Consider the following 25,700-nt stretch of genomic DNA (forward strand, 5'->3'; position numbering starts at 1 on the left):
AGCTCGGTCACATCGTTTGTCACTAAGACACTAAGTGTTTGGAGCTGGTCCTTCCGAGCAGAAAAAAGGACCATTTATGAAGTACTTCATCCCTGAAGGCTTGCATCATCTTTGAGTCAATCACACTATAGCGACCTCCTAAGGTCCAAGCCTTCCACAAAGACCATCACAGGCACTGTCTGCTTCAAAGAGCCAGAGCCAAGGGAGGGCGTGTACGTGCGCCTCTGTGTGTGTGTGTGTTCGTGTTCAAGGTCCCCATCGTGTTTAACCCCACCCCTCTTCAGTCAGCTTTCCTCCTCTCGCACCCCCAACCCGTTTCTAACAAACCTCCTTGTTCTGCACCCTCCCTCTCCGGCTGCCCCTCCTAACTATGTCCCTCCCCCCGGCTCGCTGCTCCCAACCGATCTTCCCTTCCCTCCCAGCCCGGCGCCGCCTCTTTGACCATTAGCCTCCTCCTCCATCATCAGCCCCCGCCCTCACCTGCATCTGCCTGCGAGGGGCGGGGCCGGAATGACAAAGCACACGGGCGGCGCGGGACCCGCCCCCTCGCCCGGCGGTGCGTCGCCCCGCTGTTATGGAGACCCGCCGCGCGCGCGGGCGGCGATGATGGGCGGCCATGGCCCGGGCGGGCGGCGGCGGCGCAGCAGCTCCCGAACGCGCGGGGGGCGCGGCGCGGCCCGAGCCGTGGGAGCTGTCCCTGGAGGAAGTGCTGAAGGTGTACGAGCAGCCCATCAACGAGGAGCAGGCCTGGGCGGTGTGCTTCCAGGGCTGCCGCGGGCTGCGGGGCGAGCCGGGCGGCGTGCGGCGCATCCGGGACACGGCAGACATCCTCCTGCGTAGGGACGGTTCGGTTGGCGCGCGGCTGGAGCCCGGTAAGGCGCACCGGAGTGGGTGGGGGTGTGGCCGGCGCGGCGGGCGAGCGGGCGGCCGCTGAGGGTACCCGAGTGCCAAGTGACGGGGCCTCGACCTTTCTCACATCAGCGCCCAGATAGAGCTCTGTGGGACCGGGAAGGCCCCACCCTGCCCTCTGGATCTGGGACTCCTTGTCTTACCTTCGACCTATGAGAACCGCACTTTCTCTCTCTCTCTCTCTCTCTCTCTCTCTCTCTCTCTCTCTCTCTCTCTCTCTCACACACACACACACACACACACACACACACACACACACACAGAGCAGTCTGAGATAACCCTACCAACAGTCCATCGTTCTTGATGTGAAGCGGCCGGTTGACTGCTCGCGCCCAGGGACGCTTTCCCCAGGGGAGAGTGGCTTTGGTTAAAAACCGGAGTATCCTTTACGGTCAAGTCCTGAATTCCGCAAGCCTCTCCTTTAGCCAATTCCCTTCGAGATGGGTTTGGGGGAGTCCGCAGTCCTCTGGCCTTGCTCTAGCAGGGCCTGTGGGTGAGTCCTTGGTGTTCCCGTGGAGCTGGTACTCTCCTCTGGCGACACTGCAGACCTTGACGTTACTTAGAGATGTGTACCTTTTTCTAGGGGTAGGGAGAGCAGGAGTAGTGTGCCTTGTTCTGGGTTTGTACTGAGTTAATACTAATTTCCTGAGTTTAATCGTAGGTGTAAGAAGAGTGTATAATCTGTGATTTAAAAAAAAAATCTTAAACAGTGAGAACCAACAATTGAGCTTTTAAAAGATTATTGAAGTCTATTCAGAGCGTTGAGTTCAAGCTGCAATCGACGGTTCCCCTTCACTTCCCCCCTGGAGAACTGTAGTTCTAGTATGGGGCATACCGTGATAGTACCCTAAAAGTTGATACCCGGTCGGGAGCACAAAGGCAGGCTGTGTGTTTGCTGAGTGAAGGCTGGCCTCCCTCCAACCCCGAGAGCTGTGGGCTTGCAGAAATTTCTCTCAGGTAGGCATCTGCGGGGGACTAGGAATGATAAGCAAGGCCAAAGAGAAGCCACGGACAACAGCTGCCTTTAGAGCAGGGAGGGCCCATTGTGTGCACAGAGGAGCCGCCACCTCGCCACCTCGGCTTTCCCAGGCTTCTCGGCCTGTACCCATTTCCTCCCTCCCTCCACACCCCTGCCAGACACTTCCAAGCTGTTAAATTTTGCACAAAAGTCCCAGTATATTGCACAGGGAAATAATAAACACAACACCCAGGTAGGCTGAGGTTTAACCTTGGCCAGTGCGCTCAGAAAGTGGCATGATTTGCATAAACCCTGCGCTGGGTCACTGGGCTCCCTCTTCCAAGGCTGGCCTGAAGGGGCAGGTGCACCACCATCAACTCCCACAGCCTGAATACTCAGGAAGCTTCTGAGACTCCGGCCGCCTCAGGAGTCCTGAGCTCACCCCGTTGCTTACCATAGAGAATATAACCCAGGGCCTCACTCCCAGCCCTGCAGAGCAACACAGGACTGCCTGCAGGCAGCCTGCTTGGTCTGGCCCGTGGTGTTCTAGACAAGGAGACTGAGGCTTAGGGTTGTAAGTTACTTGCCACTGTCGCGGTGGTGGGCTGCACTGTGAACAAACCCAGCTGAGCTCCCTGCTGGGTTTCTCCGGAACATCAAAAGGGACACTCATAGCCTGGCTCTCCACCCCCTGGAGTTGTACTGCCTTTTTGTTCGACCAGTAGCACTTCCTGCTGGGTCAAAGTTCAGAGAAAGCACTCTATGTTGACCTTTGGGGAGAGGAACCTGTCTGTGGCAGGCACCAACTTCCACTTTCTATCCAGAGTTATCTTTGGCATCTGTTGGTAAACATACCCCATGAAGGCATATGAGGGTTTAACTTGTTTTGGGGTTTGGTTGATTGGTTGCTTGGTTGGTTTAGGACAGGGTCTTGCTATGTTGTTCCAGCTGATATTGAACCCTTGAAGTCAAGCCCCAGATGCTGGGACTACAGGAACTTGCTGGCTCTTGAAGGATTAAAAAAAAAAAAAAGTATTTAGCTGGAGCGAGCAGGACTGGAGAGATGGCTCAGCAGTTAAGAGCACTGACTGCTTTTCCGGAGGTCCTGAATTCAAATCCCAGAAACCCCATGGTGGCTCATAACCATCTGTAATGAGATCTGACGTCCTTTTCTGGTATGTCTGAAGACAGCTACAGTGTACTTACACATAATAAATGAATAAATAAATAAATCTTTTAAAAAAAAATGTAGCCGGGCCTGGTGGCGCAGGCTTTTAATCCCAGCACTCGGGAGGCAGAGGCAGGCGGATTTCTGAGTTCGAGGCCAGCCTGGTCTACCAAGTGAGTTCCAGGACAGCCAGAGCTATACAGAGAAACCCTGTCTCGGAAAAAAAAAAAAAAATGTATTTACCAGAGCAGTCTCTGAGCTTCATAAAGCCACCGAAACTTTAAGGTAGCCACTCCCTGAAAGTAGCCAGCCCAGTGCTTTCTGGATTTGAGGGACTAGTGAATTCCCTGTGTAGTTTATTCCTGAAGTAGCTGTTTCTGGTGCCAGTAGAGTGTCTTAATCTGCTGTGTGGGATGTTGGACACTTAGTTCAATCACCGAGCCATGCTGGTCTGATTCTCCACCTTCCATTTGAGACAGTCTTTCACTAAACCTGAAGCTCACCGTTTTGGCTTGACGAGCAGCTGCTTGGTGTACCATTATCTTCAGTCCCCAGCACTAGGGCTATAGGACCCTGCGGCTAACCTCTGCCTTTACATGGGTGCTGCGGATCCAAATTCAGTTCTTCATGCTTGTGTGGCAGGTACCTTATCCCCTGAGCCTCCTGATTTTGTTTCTTTGACACAGCATCTCATGTAGCCCAGGCTGGTCTTGCATTGTAGCTCAGGATGGCTTTAAACTCATGAAGATCCTCCTTTGTGTCCTGAATATTGAAGTTTCAGACATGAGCTACCTTGCCTGGCAGTCTCCTAATCTTAAATTGGAAGAAGATGTCTTCATAGTCACTCCTAGGTGTGTGTGTGTGTGTGTGTGTGTGTGTACACGTAGCACAAGAGGAGTCTGCAGAATTCAGAGATATTGGCTGCCCCCTGGATCCAGAGTTACAGGAGATTGTAAGCTACCTGATGTGGGTGTTAGGAGTTAGACCCAGGTCTTCTGCAAGAAGAGTAGATGCTTCTAACCACTAAGCCACTTCTCCAGTGTGAAGGGTGAGCAAGTTAACATGTAGAGGCACTAAAACTATGTTGCAGAAAGGGTGACTTATTTTATTTTAATACATATTAAAGTATATGTATATATGTATATATATGTGTGTGTGTATTATACATTGGTGTTTCGAGATAGGGTTTCTCTGTGTAGCCCTGGCTGTCCTGGAACTCACTCTATAGATCAGGCTTGTCTTGGACCCGCCTGCCTCTGCCTCCCGAGTGCCGGGATTAAAGGTGTGCGCCACCACTACCTGCTATATTTTCACTCTTATTGCCCGACAGTGCTAAGACTAGGCACTTGCACGTCACAGAGAAGTGGTGGGGATGGGTGAGAATGAGGCCGTGCGTGCTCACTGTGTGTCCATGAGGAGGCCGGCGCTCCGGGGTCCTCTCCCTCCACCTCAGTTGTGTTCCTTGTTACTGTCCTGTGTGTGTAAACAGCCACCTGTCTCACTTGGGTACTCACTTGCCTGTCTCTCAGCCCAGTGCCCCCTCTTTGAGATAAAGTAGATCTTTGGCTACTAAGAAATGTCACTGGACCTCTGGAGTTGGAGCCCTTGAGCTTCATCAGAGACCAGGGGCTGCCAGTTCCCTGGCTTTTCTTCTTAAGATTTATGTATTTTTATGTATGTGAGTACACTGTAGCTGTCTTCAGACACAGCAGAAGAGGGCATCGGATCCCATTACAGATGGTTGTGAGCCACCATGTGGTTGCTGGGAATTGAACTCAGGACCTCTGGAAGAACAGTCAGTGCTCTTAACCGCTGAGCCATCTCGTGTTACATGTGGCCTTGTCCAAGGACAGTGCTCTCCCAATCATCATGAGGGAACCCAACACTGATTAGGAGGAGGGAATTTGTCCCTCCCCAGTTTCCTGGGTGCCAGACTGTTTGTAGTTGAAACATGTTTGTTTGTTAAGCCAGATCCTTCCCATGCGGCTCCTGCTCCTGTTTCTGGGGTCCTGGTCACAACTGTGTTGCCCACCTCATGACTGCAAGGCACCCGGAGCTTTAAATCCTGTGCCCCGTGAAGGTCACCCAGCTAAGTCGTGGCGGGCTAACATTAGGCCACCTTGGATGGGCGTGTGTTCCGAGATGCTCCTGAGGCAAGGACCCAGCAGGGTTGGGCTTACTCTTCCTCCCAGAGCATCCTGTTGAGATCCCCCACTCTGCAGACAAAGAAACGGAAGATCCCAGGGGAGAGGCAGCTGCCCAGAGTCCACAAGAGGGGCATGGCATGGCACCTGCTTCAGAGTGAGTGTTTGTGTGTCTGTGGCCTTAGAGCATGCCACCGAAAGGGAGCCCTGGCCCGAGGCACAGCAGCAGGTGTCCATGCCACACCCCTGTGTACCTTGGCCACATTCAGTGTGGGATACAATATCCAGGGTCCATGCAAATGAACCCTTGGCACACATGCAGGCTGAAGCCTGAGGAATGTAGTTCCGCAAAGTGCCTCTACTGTATTCTCGATGGCCGGTGGCCTATCCCTGCGACTCAGGACGGGGGAAATGGTTTTGGGGTGGGGTGGGGTCTTAATGCTATGGGGTTGTGGCAGGATGCCTGAGCAGTGTGGGTGTGAGTGTGAGCTGGGTATGTGTAGTTTTACTTCTGAATTAGGCCTTACAGGAAGACAATCCTTCAAGTGTATTTTCCCTCTGCCATACTGCCGGTGCCCAGGGTTGGCTGCCCAGAAGATTTCAAGACACGTGAAGGCAGGATGCTAGTCCCTAGCCCACCTATTTATTTCCATATTCTGTACTGTGCTTCCAGAAGGATAAAGCCTGGCATCTCAGGCAGCCCGTGGAGTCCCTGTGTGACTTGCATGGTTCCGTCTATAATAGGGGTGCAGCCCAGGCTCTCTGCCATGCTCAAGGCCCTGGATTTCCCCCCACACTCTTCTGTCACACACACCCGCCCCCGCCCCCGCCCCACACCCCGGTGTCCACAGAGAATCATTTCATTGTCCAGCACAGCACAGGTGTATTGACAGTGCCGGCACAGCAAAGGTCCTCTCTGCCCTTCATACTGGGAGTTCTGGTCCTAGAACATAGACCATTTAAGCATCTCTGGCTGTTAAATGGTTCCTCTGTGTAAGACATGTAAGTGGAGGGAGGGGGGTAGAGATGGCCTTGCTGCCTGGAAATGCCCCCCTGCTGGTTAGGCAAAGCAGCTGAGGACCAGAGCACCCGGGGAGAAGTGTTCAGCCCTGCTTCCTCAGGCCAGTGACTCCTACTTTATTCCAGGGCAGACGGCTTTCGGTCCTTTCTCCAGGGAAGCAAGAGGAGAGGGTGGGCAGAACTTACAAGAGAATGTATGAGGTTCCTATGACTTGGTAAATACACTCTTAAACTGCTGGCTTAAAACAACACTAGCATATCCACTTCCAGCTTAAGAGGCCATGAATGCAGAATAATCTCTACCTTGAGGCTATTTCATCTACCACATATCACAGTATATCCACAGGATATAGCTTGCCTGTGTGAGGGTACCGGATCCCCTGGACCCGGAGTTACAGACAGTCATAAGTTGTAAGCCTCCGTGTGGTTGCTGGGAGTTGAACCCTGGTCCTCTGGAAGAGCAGTCAGTGCTCTTAACTGCTGAGCCATCTCTCCAGCCCCTCCTTGTGATGTTGTCATACATGAACATAGAGTATTCCCATCAAGATCTCTCATTCTCTGTTTTATTTTTAATGCATTTCAAGGAAATTGTTGACACTCCCCCACCCCCAGCCCCCCAGCCCCCCAGCCCCCGATGTGTACTTCTGCATGGCTGTTATTTGCTAGAATTTAGCATTTGCTTGGAGCCCACATGCAAGCTTGGGATAGAATCCAAGGCCTTGTGTATGCTGTGTAAGCATGCTACCACCGAACTGTAACCAGGCCCTAGATATTTCTTTCAACAACAACAACAACAACAATAATAAAATTGCATGCAGCTGGGCGTGAGGGCATGTTCTTAGGGGGTAGAGGCAGGAAGACCAGGAGTTCAGGGTTCTTTTCAGCTACACCGTGAGTTCAAGGTCAGCCTGAGCTACATCAGATCTTGTCTCAACAAAACAAAACAGGAAGCAGGAAATGAATTTAAAGCCACAGGTAATGAACCAAATGAATGTCACGTGTGTATTCACCTCTCGGCTCTGTGCCGACGCTTCTGCTGCGGAGCTGCAGAGGTTTTACTGCGTTGGCCAAGTTTCCAGAGCTGTTTGCCTCCTCATAGCCCAGAACTTGGTTCCAAATGGTGGGTTTATCCACTGATTTCTTGTTGGTCACTGGTGGGCACATTATACCAGGCCCTGGATGCCTACCACACTGTGTTGACTAGTTTTATGTCAGCTTGACATACCTCAACTTGGTACAAGCTAACATCATCTCAGAAGGAGAAAGCTCGATTGAGAAATTCCTCCATTGCTGAGGGGGTGGTGGTGCACACCCTTAATCCTGGAACTCAGGAGGCAGAGGCAGGTGGATCTCTGAGTTTGAGGCCAGCCTGGTCTACAGAGTGAGTTCCAGGACAGCAGAGCTGCATAGTGAAACCCTGTCTCCAACACCTCCTCTCTCCCCAAAAGAAGGTTGGAATGATAAGTGACCCGAACCTGAGCACGGAAGTTTAAGTAGAAAGAAAAATAAAGAAAAGAAAAGAAAAGTTTGAGGCTGGAGAGAAAGTTCCCGGGCTGAGAGAACTCGCTGCTCTTGCAGAGGACTAGAGTTTGGTTCCCAGCACCACAAAGCAGCGTACCACTATAACCAGAGCCAAAGGATCGGATGCCCTCTTCTGGCCTCTGTGGGCACTGCATGCATGTGGTGAGCTTACATACCTGCAGGCAAGGCACTCACATACATAAAATAAGATGGCTCAGCCAGTAAGAGCACTGACTGCTCTTCCAAAAGTCCTGAGTTCAAATCCCAGTAACCACATGGTGGCTCACAAACACCTGTAATGAGACCTGACGCCCTCTTCTGGTGCATATGAAGACAGCTACTGTGTACTTATAATAATAAGTAAATCTTTGGGTCTGAGCAAGCGGGATTGACTAGAGTGAGCAGGGGTTCCTAAGAAAATTCAATTCCCAACAACCACATGAAGACTACAGTGTACTCACACTTATAAAGTAAATAAATCCTTAAAAAGAAAAAATTATAATCTCAGCACTTGGGAGGCAGAGGCAGGCGGATTTCTGATTTCGAGGCCAGCCTGGTCTACAGAGTGAGTTCCAGGACAGCCAGGGCTACACAGAGAAACCCTGTCTCGAAGAAAACAAACAAACAAACAAACAAAAAAATTATTAAATCACGCGTGAGTGAGTGCAGACCCCATGGCACACATGGAGATCACAGGACAACTTGCAGGAACCAGTTCTTTCCTACCACAATAGGGCTTGAGCTCAGGTTGTTCAGCTTGGTGGAGCGTACCCTCACCCACTGAGCCATCTCATCAATGCCCCACCCCAAAGAATAGCGTCTTTCTAACCTATTTTCACCCAGTTTATTTTCTTTAACATTTATTACTCACACTCTGTGTGTGTGTGTGTGTGTGTGTGTGTGTGTGAGAGAGAGAGAGAGAGAGAGAGAGAGAGAGAGAGAGAGAGAGAGNAGAGAGAGAGAGAGAGAGAGAGAGAGAGAGAGAGAGAGAGATGTCTGTGACTACGGGCATACGCGTGCCATGACACATGTGGATAACTTCCAGATCTTCCCTTCTCCTGCGATTTTGGGAATGGAACTCCTCGGGTCTTCAAGCGTCTTTCCTGGCTGAGCCACCTTTCTAATTCTGCCAACTTCCTGCACTGAGTTCTGGCTGGGACCAGTGGTGGGGCCTTGGTGATGTCAGATGTGCTATCAGAGGTTGGATATGGAGGTGTTCAGGAACACAGAAGCCAGGCCTGCCCATTGTTTGGTTTTGGCTGTTAATTTATCCTCCCGGACTCCAGCCCCCAAGATTTTCCCATTGTTAAAGAATCATGAATGCTCAAGGTTTGGGATGCAAGGCAGGCTTCGACCCTGTGCACTGCTGACGTGGCTCACCTCCAGATCTGCCACCGGTGGATGGGGTTCCCGCTGTAGCAAGGCACATCCTGGGAGTGGTGTGTGGGCATGGAGCATGTGGGTGAGTGCTTAGAGAAGCCTGCGGATCTCACTCAGGCCAGGATCAGCCACGCCCAGCTGTGGAAGAGCAGGATGGCCACACCTGTATCCATCCCTTTGCCCCACAGAATTCTGTTTGTTAAACAAACACGGGACTCTGACTGTGTGCCTTCCTGTGGGTGGTTCTCGCTCTCTGCTTTCTCCAGTTTCCAAGGCTGATGCTTGACCCGGGTCACAACTCAGTTTTATAGTTCATTTCTTGACAGCGGAAGCCACCCACCTGTAAGTGTGGCTTGCTTACCACGTGCCAGTCACTGGGCGTGTTTCCACCCAATCCGGACAAGCCCTCTGTGGTAAGTGATACCACTTGTGTGAGAGGAAACTGGAACTGCTCAGTCACATGACCTTTGACGCCAGTCTCTCCACTGGAGGCTGTATCCAGACCTAGGAGAAATGTCGGTGCTATATTTTCTCTTTCCAAGATTTATTCCTTTTTAAAAAAATTTTTTGAGACAGGATTTCTCTGTGTAGCCCTGGTTGACCTGGAACTCACTCTGTAGACCAGGCTGGCCTCAAACTCAGAAATCCACCTGCCTCTGCCTCCCGAGTGCTGGGATTAAAGCCGTCCGCCACAATGTCCGGCCCCAAATTTATTTCTTGGGTTTAGCAAATCCATGTATTTTAAAATTCAGACAGCTTCTTCTTAAATTTTATTTCATATGTATGAGAATTTCCCCTGAATGTATGTATGTGTACCGTGTTCATGTCGGATGCCCATGGAAGCTAGAAGAGAGAGTGGATATCCTCTGGAACTGGAAACCGTTACACCGTGCTATGGGGCTGTGCTGTGAGTGTGGGGATGTCGGTCATCTATAAGAGCAGCCAGTGCCCAAATTCAGAAAGCTTAAGGGAAGACCTTGAAGGAGGCCTGGAATTTGCCCTGTAGACTAGGCTGGCCTCAGACTCTAAGACTCATCTCTGCCGCCCGAGTGCCGGGATTGAGGCCGTGCACCACCAAGTAAATTCCTTAATCCGGCGCCTTACCTGGCCATCTTGCTCTTTTTAGTGATACCTAATGTCCTGGGTGCCCTGTGTGTCTGTCTTTAGAGGACACTGAAGACTTTTGGTGGCAGATAGATGTACCACTGAGTGATCTTGTAGGTGTCGTGATGCAGGGGTGTAACCTTCTGACAGCCCACCCGCTGTGTGAGAAGGTGAGAGGGTCTCTACCTTTGAGAGACTTGGCAGGCCGCCTTCCGAGGGCTGTGGTCAGTTCCCTTGTCCGCCAGGGACTGCGTACGCCACATCTTCATTGCCCTGTGCCTGAGATGCAAGACAGGAAGTCTTTTGATCTTAAAAAGGCCCTGCTTCTTCCAGCCTTCCTTCACTGTCGAAATACTCCCAGGAGCCCAGGCATGGGGCAGGGGATGCGTAGCCTCCCTAAGACGTATAAAGTCCCCTTTAGCAGAGTCAGGGGTGAGGTTGGGTTGTATCATATAGAGAGGGTAGTTAACCCTGACCCTGACCCAAACCCCAAGAAGGAGCTAGAGTCAGGAGCTCCTATCACTGCATGTGCCACTGCACGGCCGGGCACTGCGCACTGCGTATCCATCCGGTATCGCACCCTAGGAAGCGTCTCTGCATCTGTTAGCTCACTTCTTCCTTGAGGTGATACCATGAGTTAGGCAGGAAAGTGCCATTTCTGTTCCCTAGATGATGAAGTGATTTCATCCGCTTGCCCGTGACCTTGACTGTGAACTGGACAGAACCTGACTTGAGGAGGCAGCTCCGCCCACCACCACTGGTGGCCGAGGCACCTTCTGCTGGAGGAGGGGCTAGGCAGTCCTCCAGATGAAGCCTTCCCTCTTACTCCCTAGCCCCTGGATTCCTCATCAGCTATTTAACTAAGGAATCTGGAGTGGCCATCTATGCTCAGGGCAAGGGTACCCTGCTTGTGGGTAAATTAGCACCAAGCTGCGTCCGTCCATAACAGAAACAATGCTGACAGAAACCAAGTGTCCTGTTTCCGACTCCCATCCTGACCTAGCATTTCAGACCTAACAGGAACTCGTTGGCCCAGCTCCATTATCTATCATCCTTGTGTTTTCAAGTAAATTTCTCAGTCTGCCCGAGCTCCAGTTTCCTCGTGTGTAGAGAAGATATCTTGGCGGTGGGGTGTGACAGCACACTTAGAGTCTCAGTCCTCAGCACAGGGCTGAGGACATCACTAACATTTGGTCGTTTTGCATTATCTCTGGGCCTGGCTGTGTGGTCACTGTCATCTCAGGAGCTCACAAGGCCGTAGCTTGCTCATTAAAACCCAAGACCTCCCCCCCCCCCCCACTAGTGATTATCTCTGTGATCCCAATGCTCAAGAAGCCAAGGCAGGAGGATTGTCATGACTTGGAGCTAGACAGTAATGTTCTGTCTCAAAACAGCAATAGCCAAACTCCCCAAAATCTGCAACTGGAAGCATAATTAAATCCATAAACAATTTTGGGCCATCTTTTGTTATCATAGTGACTATTGTACTGGCTGGCTTTGCGTGTCAACTTGACACAAGCTAGAGTCATCAGAGAGGAAGGAGTCTTAGCTGAGGAAAGGCCTCCATGAGATCCAGCTGTAAGGCATTTTCTCAATTAGTGATCCAGCAGGGAGGGCCCATCCATGGTGGGTGGTGCTGTCCCTGGGCTGGTGGTTCTGGGTTCTATATGAAATCAGGCTGAGCAAGCCAGTAAGCAGCATCCCTCCATGGCCTCTGCATCAGCTCCTGCCTCCAGGTTCCTGCCCTGTGTGAGTTCCAGTCCTGACTTCCTTTGCTGATGAAGAGCAGTGTGGAAGTGTAAGCTGACTCCTTTTCTCACCAACTTGTCTTTTGACCGTGGTGTTTTGTTGTAGGATTAGAAACCCTAACAGAGACAACTATTAGCACATTAAAAACATTCTACTCACAGGCTAGGACAGCTGCTCACTCAGTAGAGTATTTACACACCACATAGGAGGCGCTGCTGGGCTTAGTCTACACCGCATATGCTGGATGCGTTTGCACAAGCCTCTGATCCCAGTACTCAAGAGGTGGAAGCAAGAGGGTCAGAAGTTCAAGTTTCTCCTCAGCTATGTGCTGAGTTTCAAGGCCAGCCTGGACTACGTGAAACATTGTCTTTTTAAAAATCCCATGGGGGCTGACAAGATGGCTCAGCAGTTAAGAGCACTGCTCTCCCAAAGGTCCTGAGTTCAATTCCCAGCAACCACATGGTGGCTCACAACCATCTGTAATGGGATCTGATGCCCTCTTCTGGGGCATCTGAAGACAGCTACAGTGTACGTATTTATAATAATAAATAAATCTTTGGGCCGGAGTGAGTAGGGCCGACCAAGGAGAGCAGAGGTCCTAATTTCAATTCCCAACAACCACATGAAGGCTCACAACCATCTGTACAGCTACAGTATATTCATATACATTAAATAAATAAATAAGTAAATCTTTAGAAAAATAAAAATAAAAATTCCAGCCAGAAAGCTGCTCTGGGCTGAAGATTAGGACTCAGAACCAGCTCACGTCCACCAGCCTGCCCCACCCTCCTGGCCCCCAGTGTGACTCAGAGAGTGATCTTTTCCAGGAAGCACCCTTATTCTTGCTCAGTTTTCTTTCATCTTTCCAGCATCCGAGTCCAGTCTCAGCTACAAAGTTTTGTTAAGCATCCGATGTGTGCGGGGACAGTCCCTGGGATGGCAGACCTCCGACGGCATGCTCTCTCGTCTCTCTCTCTCTCTCTCTCTCTCTCTCTCTCTCTCTCTCTCTTGTCTCCCTCTCTCTCTTGCCTCACTGATTCGGGGGATGGATTGTTTCCCATTATTTTAATGGGGCTCACAGTCTCTATCTTTGGCAATCTTCCTGGTTCATGATGCAGTTTGAACATATGTGTGGTTTACTCAGCAGGCGGTTTCACGGTTTGCTGGTTTTTATGTCTTGCTTCATTCTAGAACTTAGGGAGGCTGTGGTTCGCGTCCTTACATGGCTCTACCTTTATAGGACATTAAAGGGCGCCTGGGGAAACGGGGAGGGTTGGAAGTGGGGTAGTTGAGGGGTTGCTGGTGGCCACCTTCTAAGGTCTCTGGCTGCCTCCTTGAGCCACCTTTACCTGCTAGCTGTGATGCCTGAGAGTCACCTGCTGCCTTCAGCTCCTCATCTGTGAAATGGGTGCGGAAGCTACCCACGTCCTAGGCTGGGGCTGAGCCAGTGAGTAAGCCCTTGAACGTGCTGACTCACTTCTTGGCATCCACGCTGACGTGTTTAGTAAATAAAATGCAGAGTCCAGCTTCCCATCTGCCCTCCAACCCGGGGACTGCTCCTCTGAGAGGTGCCATTGGGAAAACCCCAACCCTTGAGTTCACCATGAGAGGTGGATTTGTTTACCCACTGGCCCACCCAGGGTTTCTTATCTTCCTGTGTGTCCTGGCTCACAGGACCTCAGTTCTAAGGAGCCCATCTCAGATTATTGGTCTTCCCTGCAGTGACAATTAAGCAGTCCCCCTCTTCGGATGTACTCCCACACAGCCCAGCTGACTCTCCATTCCTGACGTTCTCCTCTGAGCTGTTGCTATGGACCATGGGGTGGAAGGCTGCCTACGAGGGTCCTCCTTATAGATGCTCTGTAGCCTGAACCCTGCCCACACTGGCTTAGGCTAGGCCTCGGGGTTTCTGTTCAAGGTGCCATGTGTCTCAGCCCATTGTGCGCTTTCTGGTGTTCCTTTGGGGATGTGCTGTACGTCTTGGGGAAGATGGAACAGACAGGATGAGCAACCTTGTCTGTGGGGTCTTTGGGCTTCTAACATAAACTTGACTATTTTCTCTTGCAGAGCCTACAACCATGGTGGTACCACCAGCCAGCTCAGAAGCCCAGGTATTGAAAAGAAATTTTAAACTACTTGAAATGTAATAAAATTGATCTGTTGTGCGGGATAGTTTTTGTCAGCTTGACACAAGCAATAGTCATCTGAGGAGATGGAACCTCAATTGAGAAAATGCCTCTAGCCGGGCGTGGTGGCGCACGCCTTTAATCCCAGCACTTGGGAGGCAGAGGCAGGTGGATTTCTGAGTTCGAGGCCAGCCTGGTCTACAAAGTGAGTTCCAGGACAACCAGGGCTATACAGGGAAACCCTGTCTCGAAAAACCAAAAAAAAAAAAAAAAAAGAGAGAGAGAGAGAGAGAGAGAGAGAGAGAGAGAGAGAGAGAGAGAGAGAGAAAGAATGCCTCTATAAGGTTGGCTAGAGAGATGGCTCAGAGGTTAAGAGCACTGACTGTTGTTCTTGCAGAGGTCCTGAGTTCAATTTCCAGCAACCATGTGGTGGCTCACGATCATCTGTAATGGGATCTGGTGCCCTCTTTCTGTCCTGCAGGCAAAAGTGCAGACAGAACACTATACACCTAATAAGTAAAAATAAGATTGGCCTATAGGCAAGCTTGTGGAGCATTTTCTTGGTTCCTGATTGGTGCCATTTTGGGCAGTGCTACCCCTTGGTAGTGGTCCTCAATGGTGTAAGAAGGCAGGCTGAGCAAGCCATGAGGATCAGGTCTGCCAGTAAGCAGCGCTCCTCCGTGGGCTCTGCTTCAGTTCCTGCTTCTGGGTTCCTGCCTTGAGTTCCTTCCATCAGTGGTGAGAGTTACAGCCTCAGAGTTGTAAGCTGAAATAAATCTTGTCTTCAGCTGCTTTAGCCATAGTGCTTTATCACAACGATAGAAATCCAATTAAGACGCCTGTATTGTAGAATATAAATTATGAAGTATGCAGAGTCACAGTGTCCTTTAGGTGAGGCAAGACACAGGAAAACAGATGAAGGTCTTATCTGGGAGGTTGGTAAACAATCCATTCACAGGAGACAGGCCTGGTGAGGAGCCTCCTGTGCTCAGAACCCTACATGCTGCCTCCTCGCCTCTGTTTGGAAGTGGGATCTGTAAGGGATCTGTAAGGGATCTGTAAGGGATCTGTAAGGGGTCTGTAAGGGATCTGTAAGGGATCTGTAAGGGGTCTGTAAGGGATCTGTAAGGGATCTGTAAGGGATCTGTACTGCTGAGCATGCTTCTGGGCTGCTGGAAAACAATGTGGTCTGCAGGCAGGCTTCTCTGTATGGAGTTCAGGACAAACGGAAACCAGCCAATGGCCATACCTTGCATTCCCATCCGTTGTCTTGAGGTAGTGGTCTGTGTCTGATGTTTATTTTATTTATTTTTAAGATTTATTTACTTATTTTATGTATCTGAGTACACCATTGATCTCTTCAGACACACCAGAAGAGGGCATCAGATCCCATTACAGATGGTTGTGAGCCACCATGTGATTGCTGGGAATTGAACTCAGGACCTCTGGAAGAGCAGTCAGTGCTCTTAACCACTGAGCCATCTCTCCAGCCCCTGATGGTTATTTTTGCTGTTGTTTTATATGGTTTTGTGTAACCCGCACTGGCTTCAACTTACCACGTAGCTGTGGCCAGTGAGGCTTTGAAGCCCCTGTGCTCCTGCCTCAGTTTCCCAAAGCGTGCATCACTCCTCTCCGCTTTCCACTGCCTTTTTGCTTTGTTTCATTTTGTTTTTTTTTCAATGAGTTGTGATATTTATCTGCTGTGATAGTCTATCTGTTTCTTCTACTGGTTTCTCAAAAGGTAATCGAGAGTCAAAACCACTTATGTCCTAGGATGACAAGGGACCTTTGGGGACCAGAAAAGAGCAGCATGTGCGCGGCAGAGCTAGAAAGCGGGGTTCCAGGACAATGGCCTGCTCTGATGTTTTCTTCCTTTGAAATGTGGCCTTTCAAAGTATAATTTTAATAGAATAATTTATAAGGCTGTGTGCAGGGGTAAAGACTGGAAACTCCAGCTTCTTGGGAGACTGAAACCTTGGGAGAAAATAAGGAAGAGATGTGAAGGGAGGGAAGGAGAGAGGGAGGAAGGGAGGGAGGGAGGGAGGGAAGGAGGGAGGGAGGGAGGGAGGGAAGAAACCTTTGCCTCTATGTATTTAGTGTGATAGGATTCTAAGGGTGAGGTGAGCATTGGTCAAGAGGATTCCATGTGTCACATAAGATAGCAACAAAGCCAGTTCAGAATCTATATGTCTCCTCCTCCCCGTCCTCCTCCTCCTCCTCCTCCTCCTCTTCCTCCTCTTCCTCTTCCTCCTCTTCTTCCCTAACCTAAACCTTTCCTCAAGAAGAAAAATATTATACTTCCTTACATTTAATTAATTTGTCTATTTTTTTTTTTTTGAGGCAGGGTCTATCTAGCCCTGGTTGGCCTGGAACTCACTATGCAGACCAACTTGGCCACGGACTCACAGAGCCCCACCTGCAAGGGCTAGGATTAAAGGCATGGGCCAATATACCGGACTGGCACTACACCTTACCATCACACATAGTTCTTAATGCCAGTGGAAAGATACCCCGGGGCCTTGGAATGTCACACCTAAGCTCACTGCGGAGCATCGCTGTGACCTATGTGAAAATGGCACTTTGATATATGGGTTAGCTGGAAACTGGGAGGTGAACAGCTGAGCTTCTAAGACATCTGTATTGCTGCGTGGCCGTTGGTTAACTGTGCTCACTGCCGTATCAAATCTTGGATAGTTTATTTCCTTGAGTCCGGGTCTGCTGGCCTGGGACGTCAGCTGACCCTTGGTATCCAGGGCTCACACAGGTGCAGCTGCTGCCACCCACTTAGGGGACGCCTACCGTAACACATGTAACACTGTGGTGAAGAGCTTTGAATGAGGGGGTCCTAGATGGACTGTTCTCAGGGGCCCACATGTAGACCTGAACGCTCCGTCCCCAGGATATACGGTGAGGAGTCACTCAAGAGTTAAGCTTCATTCTGGCTTCTCTGGTTGCAGGAACTGCCTGGGCGGCCCCTCTAATTGCTGTCAGATTCCAGGCTGATGGCCATGCTTGAACTTGTAGGGTCGGAGGTCCCGAAACTGGCCGGCTGCCCAGCTTTGCTAATGGAAAGCATTCTCTGGGTTCCAGAGAAAGTTTCCAGTGAGTTGGGACACAGAAAAGCTTGCTTTTACCAAAACAGCCATCAGATAAGAGGCTTGGCTGGACTTAACCCTTCTCCTGGCTTGCTGCTAGTGGCGTGGGGAGACTGGGTCACTTCTCTGCCGTGTGCATTGGGATGGGGGGGGTGCTTCCGGCTTGCTTCTCAGTCACGGGGAGCCCCTGCCAGTGCCACACAGCTGAGCATCACCAAGCCCCGAAGCACACAGAGATCGTGTGGCATCTCACTCCTACCTGGCATCTACCTCCACAACCGATGAATCTACTGTGTGAGCTCTCCATGTTTCTGTCCCCTTACCTTGCTAGCCCCTCCCCTTCCATGGTCGTACCCAAGAGCTGTCCTGAGATGGTCCCTAGAGTCTCCAGTTTCTCAGAGCGCTCTACCCTGGCCACTGGCTAAAGTCCTGCTGTCCTCCACCTGTCGGGTGTGACCAGCCACTAGGAGATAGCACCACGCCCGCTCACTCTGCATTCACGGGTGTGCCCTGGAGCCAGTCTATGACTCTAACCTGCTTAAAGTAGAGAAAAGTAGAGTAGAAGCAGCCCAGGGGTGGGCCAAGGCTTTGCCCTACCATGGCGTTACCCTTTCCACCAGTCCTCTTGGAACCTTAGGCTCCAGTGTCTTCTGAGATGGCCCTGTAGGACCCAGAGACCTTATCTCTTGCCCAACCCCGGCTTTGACCTGTTATTGGTCTGCCTGCCTTGGGCTCAGGTTTCCTGGGATACCGGGCTAGCCAGACATGAGTGGAGAGACCACTGATGCATGAAGAGAATGTAGAGTAGAGCACAGACAGATCCAACTCCCAGGTCTCGCCTGTCCAGCTTCTAGCTGGGATGAAGTGGCCTGAGCTCTCCACACCTCTGTCCTTCTGTGTGTGAGATGGGAGGTTGCGTCAGGGCATTGTCGTGAGGTTAAGTAAGAGTTTTATACAGGCCCAGCATAGGCCTGTTACTTGTGTGTGCCTTTGATAGTCTTTTCTTTCTTAATAAATATTTATTTTGTGTATACAAGTGCTTTTTTATGTCTATCTATCTATCGATATCTATCTATCTATCTATCTATCTCCATCCATCTATCTTGCTTGCATGTATGTTGCATGTATGTTGCTGTACTTTGTGCATACCTGGTGCCCGAGGAGGTTAGAAGAGGGTGTTGGGTCCTTTGGAACTGGAGTCGTGGACATTCGTGAGTCACCGTGCAGGTACTGGAAACCGAACCCAGGTCCTCCGTAAGAGCACCTAGTGCTCGTAGCCACCGAACCATCTCTCCAGCTCCAGACAGTCTGTTCAGAGGAGGAAAACATGAAAACTGTTCATTCAGCAGTACTGGAAACCGATCCTCAGGTCCCGCGTGTGCTCGGCAGCATCTCCAGCCTCAGTTTATCTTTCTATTTTGAGATGGGATTTCACTCAATTGCCTAGGCTGGCCTCAGACTTGCAGCGTAGTCCAGGAAGGCCTTGAACTTGTAATCTTCCTGCCTTTGCCCCTGAGTACCTGGGGTTATCAAACTGTGTCATTAACTTCGGCCTGCAAACCTTATAGTTATATTGATTTGTTTTAAACCAGGTTTTCATTCTGTAGCCCAGACTGGTCTCAAGGTCAGATTTTTTTTTTTTTTTTTTTTTTTTTGCCTCAGCCCCTCACAGGCTGGGATCACAAGTCTCGGCCACCTCAGCCAAATCCATGGAAGCCAGTGTTAGGCAGATTGGGGAACTGTTAGCCCACCTACGTGTTCAGATGTGCCCATTGCAGCGTTCCCGTGTCTGATTAAACCTAACTGGTGGAGGGGATAGTCACATGGCCGCGGAGAGTCGAGGCACAGCCAGCCTATGGCGAGCAAACACGAAACAATGTCCTCCAGTGTACCCCCCAGCCGCTGTCCCCAGGTCATTGACAGCAGCTCTGAAGGTAGCTCTGAGGGCTCCTTGCCAAGTGAAACAGAAATGCTGAGGTAAGAGGACGCTACAGAAAAACCTCAAGGATGTCTAATGTGCTTTAAAAGAAGAGTTACTGGGGCTGGAGAGATGGCTCAGCGGTTAAGAGTACTGGCTGCTCTTCCAGAGGGTCTGGGTCTGATTCCCAGCACAGACACGGCGGCTCACGGTGTCTGTAACTCCAGCCTCGGGGGACCTGGCATGCTATCCTGGCCTCCACAGACACTGCATGCATGTGGTGCACAGACTGACAGGCACCCAACACACCTACATACATTACAAATAAAATTAGAAATAAAATGAAAGAAAGTTTAAAAAAGACATTATAAGGCACAGAGGCTCATGCTTAGAGTCTCTTGGGAATCTAAGACACGAGGCTTAGAACTTTGGGGCTATCCAGGGCTACATAGCAATACTTTGTCTTGAAATAAGTATTATGGAGAATTTCAGGAATGCAGTCAACTGAAGCACCAGTGGCCCTCACAGTGAGTTCCACCAGTCCCCAGGTCCTGACCCTGTGCCTTCCGCATCTTCTCGCTCTGTCACGTGCCCTCAGTGTGGCTGTTTTCTTTCCACTTTGGTCAGGCGAATGTATATTCCCAGAAAAGTTATGTTCCTGTAAAAAAGATGTGAGGCTGGGTGTGGATGGTGGAGCACGGCTGGGTGTGGTGTGGAGCACAGCTGGGTGTGGATGGTGGAGCACGGCTGGGTGTGGATGGTGGAGCACGACTCGGTGTGGTGTGGAGCACAGCTGGGTGTGGATGGTGGAGCACTGCTGGGTGTAGTGTGGAGCACGGCTGGGTGTGGTGTGGAGCACAGCTGGGTGTGAATGGTGGTGCACAGCTGCAGTCTTAGCACTCAGAAGGGTCATGAGTTTGAGGCCACCCAGAGCTACATAGATACCCTATCTCAAAGGCGCAGGCCTGGGACCCCAGCACTGGAGAATCAGGAATACTAGGCTATGCTAAGCTGCATGAGGTACAACCTCAAAAAAACAGACAGACAAAAATAAAGAGAGGGCCGGGAGGGACAGCTTCTCAGCTAACAGCACCAGCTGATCTTCCAGAGAGTCTTGGTTCAGTTCTCAGTACCCACATGGCCGCTCACAAGCAATCTGTAACCCCAGTTCTCAGGGATCCCACAGCCTCTTCCGGCCCCTGAGGCTACTGTGTGCTGCATGTGGTGCATAGAGATACATACAGGCAATACACCAATCAATACACATAAAAACAAAATAAATTAGTTAATTAATTAAAAAAACCAAAAGAAAGGAAGAGAAGAAAAATAGTGCTAGAGACTTAGCTCAGTGCTTAAGAAAACTTGTTTTGTTTTTTCCTCAGAGGACCTGGGTTCAATTCCTAGCACATACACGGCAACTCACAGCTGTCTGTAACCCCCTCTTTACTACAGAGGGCATTAGACACATACATGGTGCACATACATACATGTGGACAGAACACTCATATACATTAAAAAAGTGTAGTCAGGTGTGGTGGCAGAGGTAGAGGCGGTGGATCTCTGTGAGTTCGAGGCTAGCTTGGTCTGCATAGTGAGTTCTAGGACAGCCAGAACTAGGTAGAGAGAGACTCTGTATTCAAAAACCAAGTAAGCCGGGTGTGGCAGCACACGCCTTTAATCCCAACACTCAGGGAGGCAGAGGAAGGTGGATTTCTGAGTTTGAGGCCAGCCTGGTCTACAGAGTGAGTTCCGGGACAGCCAGGGCTACACAGAGAAACCCTGTCTCGAAAACCAAAAAAAAAAAAACCAAATAAATAACAAACGTAAAGGAAGTATAATATTTTTCTTTTGGGGGCAGGATCTAAAAATAGCCCTGACTGGTCTGAAAGTTGGGCTAGCCTCGAGCTTACAGAGCTCCTCTGCCTCCTGAGTGCTAGCATTAAAGGTGTGACCCATTACACCCAGCGTGGCGATATTTCTTTGTGAGTACAAATGTTGAACTATTTTCACAGTGACGAAGGCCGGCCGTTATTGTAACAGACTCCTCAGATAATCAGAAAAGGGAAAGTTTGGCTGGCAGTGCAGCTCAGTGGTAGAAAACTTGCTCAGCATTCCACACAGCTGTGGTTCAAGCCTCCACAAAGCAAGGAAAAATTTATCTCAGCTCCCGGTTTCAGAAGGTTTAGTCCATGGCCGCGTAGGTCTACTCCTCTGGGCCTGTGATGATGTAAGACACCGTGGCAGCATTTCGAGGCGAAGAAGGCTGCTTATCTCTTAGCTGGGTATGAAAAGAACAAAAGTCGGAGGCCAGCTTCCAGCAGCTCCTCCCGGGCTGTGCCTTCAGTGAGAGGAAAGACTGCCCCCCCCAACTCAACCCCGTCTCTTTATTTTTGACAGGGTCTCCCTATGTAGCCCAGGGTAGCCTAGAACACGCAGAGGTCTGCCTGACTCTGCCTCCCAGATGCTGGGATTGAAGGGGTGGATAGCCATGCCCAGCTTGCCCACCTCTTAGAAGTTTCAGCAACTCCCCATGGAAGCAAGCAGAGGGCGGAAGCTTTAACACACAGGCCTCTGGGGGCCGTCTAAGAATTCAGCGCAGGGGCTGGGTGTGCTGTAGTGGTAGAGCACTCTCACATCATGTGTGAAGGCCTGGGTTCGATACCCAGCACTTCGGGAAAAAAAAAAAGAAAACAACCCAGCCCCCAAACTACTTTAGGCCTCACAGCAGCGGCGGGGGTCCGCTGGCCTTTGATTTATGCCACACTGTTACAGGACACGAGCCCCCCAAACTGCATTAGGTCTCACAGCAGCGGCGGGGGTCCGCTGGCCTTTGATTTATGCCACACTGTTACAGGACATGAGACACCAGTGCTTATCTGGATACTTCTTTCCTAATTATATTTTTTTGGGGGGGGCATATGTACAATGCAGTCAGCCCCAGAGCCAAGACGAGCCCTTTCCTTTGACATAAAGGCATCACGAGCCTTCCCATCCCAACTGTGCCCGGCTCAGGGAGCTGCTAACCTTTCTGTTGAAGCGAATGAGCTCTGCTTAGAGTCAAGCTAATGCGACCACAGCCTGTAAAGGCTTTTCATCTGATCTACGGTGCGTGTGTGTTGTCTGATTATGTGTTATGGTGCCCCACTGTGGGCACATGCCACCTTGTCTTTGCTAGGAAGAACACATGACTAGTGTGATGCCCCGATTCTGAGGGAAACCCAGAAGAGCTCAAGAATTGCAAAGGGTCTTTTTATTTTAAGTCCTGACTCGGATCACAACCCCCCCCCCCCAGCGTAGGTTCGGAGTGTGTGACCTCCCCCCAGCCCCAGCTCAGGTGCTTTAACACTTATATACAGAGGAGGTAGACATTTTTGAATGCTTAGGGTGAAGGGGAAGGGAGGCGGGTTGGCGAGGCTGGAGGGGGATTAAAGAGTGCCTTTTGAGGGGCTCTCAGGAACTAGTTTTGTGGTCGGCCATGACTGACTGTGACCTCTGATTCTGTCTTTTCTATGATTTAAGCATGGGACCCTAATCTCCTGTCTTCAGGGACAGGCACCAGCTGCACCTGCTTATCTGGCCTGGTGCTGGCCTGGCACCACTGAAGGGGAGGAGTTCTTGTCATTTGTCTTACTTGGGCTGGCACTCGAGGCTCCTTGGGTCCCCTGAGCCGCTAGGGAGGTGGAATGAACCCCCAAGTTTGCTGCAAGGGGGAGAGAGGAGCAGGGCTTCCGAGGGGCAATGTAGAGGCAAACTGCAGAAGCAAGCCTTACCATGCTTGCTGAGGGAGAGATCCTAGGGGTGCTGGGGACTTCTACGGGAGGGTGCAGAAGCAAGCCGTCTGTGCACCTCACTAGTTTATGAGCAAGTCTGGTGTGGACGTACTGTTCCATTTCTTTGGGTTAAATACCTGGGAAAGGAAGGTGCTGAAGCCCATATTGGTAAGGATTCATATTCAGTGCATATCGGTAAGGATTTTCCTGTTTTCTAAAGTGGCTGTGCAATTTGGTGAATGTTTTTTTAACAATGGTACATAGTTTGTGCCTCGATGATTCCCCTGTGCAAAGCTACACTGAGATCTCTTCTCCCTGTCTCTCATTCTGTCTGGCATCTCATTGGTCTTGTGGTTGTGGGTGCTGCTGGTGGCGGGCTCCAGTACCCTCGTGGCTCAGAATGACCATAGGACACCTCTGTCCCTTAGATGGTGCAGTCGCTGGGCTTTGCCATCTACCGTGCGCTGGACTGGGGGTTAGATGAGAATGAAGAGAGAGAGCTCAGCCCGCAGCTGGAGAGGCTCATCGACCTCATGGCCAACAGCGACTGCGAAGACAGCAGCTGCGGGGCAGCGGATGAGGGCTACGTGGGTCCAGAAGAGGAGGAGGAGGCTGAGGGCGGCCCCCGAGCTGTGCGCACCTTTGCCCAGGCCATGCGGCTGTGTGCTTCGCGCCTGACCGACCCCCATGGCGCCCAGGCCCACTACCAGGCAGTATGCCGAGCTCTCTTTGTGGAGACGCTGGAGCTTCGTGCCTTCCTGGCCCGAGTGAGGGAAGCCAAAGAGGTGAGCAGGATGTGGGCTGCAAGTGGTTGGACTGCTGCTGGGTGGACCCTGGGGGAGGGGCTGGTGCTAGACTTGGAAAGACTGAGATGGATGGGAGGTGGGCATACAAATCCGGTGGGGATGGGAGTAAGGAGGTGGTGGGGTTTGCCCTTGGTCGGCCAACAGGGGTTAAGATCCTTGGTGCCTGACTGTACCTTCACAGAATACCTATAACTTTCCCCCTCCCCCAAGCTGGCACTGTCCTAAATGTTCATACATTTTTAAGTTGATGCCTTCTTTCCCCCGGGTTTTCAGAGAAGAAAATCAAAATTGGCTCCTAGCCTTTGTTTCTACCCCCGTTTCTTCTAAATTAGCCATTACCCTCCCAGACCTCACTTTCAGATCTGTTTACCGGCTGGCCTCTCTGAGCCCCAGTTCCTTTGGAAAATGTGATGCTAAAGACACACGAGGAAGTAGCTATTCTTCCCTTGCAGACCCGCACAGGCAGGCCCATGGGCTCAGAGCTGTAGGGGTGGGTAGGTGAGAGACTCTTCGGGGCATTTGCTGTCCTTGCCAAAGTCCTCCTTCATCCTTTGGTAGTTCTAGGTCCTAAAAAACGAACAGGCGCCACCTCTGAGTTAGGGTTCCCAGGCCCAGTGCCGGAGCCTGTCTAGAGGCTCCTGAGCTAGATTCCCTCTAGAACACAGAGTTAGGGCTGGACATCCCTTGACTGTATCCATTCTTTGTTGAAGACCTTGCTACTGCTTGAAGAGAACCATTTTTTTTTTTTTTTCTGTGAAGTAGGCTGCCCTGCCCCTCCCCAACATTCTACTGATGATGGGGGAGGGCTTGGCAGAGGTCAGGTGAGGCTCACGTCATTCTGTCAGGCTCCGGTAGATGCTTGTTTTTAAGTGAGTTGATGCTGATCTGTGATTCCACCTTGCCCATTTCTGTGCTGGATCTCTTCCTGTAGCCTACAGGGGTCATAGCTGCATCCTGGCCCTCTGGAACCGGCATGGGCTCCAGGGGTGTTGGAGTAAAGGAGTTTAGGCTTGAGCCGGTTGATCCTCAACTTGTAACTACCACATAGCCAACCTTGGGAGGCTCCCAGGAGTCAGTGCCCTGCTCCCGCCTCCCCTCTCCACTCCTCCCTGGCATCTTAGAGACACTCTTGTGACTATGTTCCCTGTGGCTAGCCTCCATCCCCTTTGCCCCAGGAGTCCCACACAATAGTGTGTCTCAAAGCAGTTTGGCAAGTAGCTTGGGGTGAAAACCAGGGTAACTAGCTGGCTCTGTCCTAGGGGGTGGGAGCTTCTAAAGGGTAGAGAGTTCTCTGTGGTGAGGACTTCGTGAGAACAGATGCCCCTGGCCACTGCCTAGACCCAGAGCCACCAAGGCAGTAAGTCCAGCATCGTCCCCCAAATTCCCATTGAATCCTTGGAATCTTCCCCAGACCCTTACTGTGATGTTAACACTTTATATCCGGGCTGCTTCCTAAGTCCTGCTGGCAGCTCGTCCTGTCATCTGATTGCTCTCAATTCCACCCTTATTTGAAGACATACACTTGCCACACTACGCTGGGCTGTAGGCTTAGAACAGCAGCTAAGGGAGCAGACACAGCCACTGAGACGCTAGTCTGTAGTTTGGGCTGTGCATAGAGAAGCAGCCACAAGCAAGCCAAGAGAATAGGTGGGCTCATGGCTTGGCTAGGGTGTCCTGAGGTGCTGGGTGAACTGAGAACTGGAGGGAAACGGGGAGGGGGGGTGTCCTGTGCAGGACTGTGTCCCTCCGAGACATGTAGATCAGATGGGAGCCGGTGTCATGTGGGCACTAGGCTCTCTTCAGGCCCTGCTTAAGAGACGTGACCAGAGAGGAGATAAAAAGTCCCCTGTGCCATTCCAAAGCCAAAGGACAGTTTCCCAGAGCCTGGGTCGGGCGCCTTCATGTGTCTTTTTCTAGCTGGCCAAGTGGTAGATGTGTGGTAGGGAAGTGCCTCCTGCTGGATGGGATTCGCAGGGCCCTGCTGTGTCCACCCTTCTGCCACTTCCACACTAACTAGCCGTATGTATGGTCC

General features: G+C 51.0%; 1 protein-coding gene across 1 annotated transcript in view; it reads left to right on the top strand.

The window, feature by feature from the left end:
* The first annotated feature begins 564 nt into the window (after positions 1 to 564).
* Spire2 (spire type actin nucleation factor 2) overlaps positions 565 to 25,700 on the top strand; it is a 38,890-nt gene continuing 13,754 nt past the window's right edge. Inside the window, exons 1-3 of the mRNA XM_021220449.1 lie at positions 565 to 872; positions 14,021 to 14,064; positions 23,291 to 23,647. Of these exons, the coding sequence (XP_021076108.1) occupies positions 617 to 872; positions 14,021 to 14,064; positions 23,291 to 23,647 (657 nt within the window). The 5' untranslated portion in view covers positions 565 to 616. The remainder of the gene's footprint in view (positions 873 to 14,020; positions 14,065 to 23,290; positions 23,648 to 25,700) is intronic.

The sequence above is a fragment of the Mus pahari genome, chromosome 20 (assembly GCF_900095145.1).
Source record: "Mus pahari chromosome 20, PAHARI_EIJ_v1.1, whole genome shotgun sequence".
In the NCBI taxonomy this organism is placed as follows: Eukaryota; Metazoa; Chordata; class Mammalia; order Rodentia; family Muridae; genus Mus; species Mus pahari.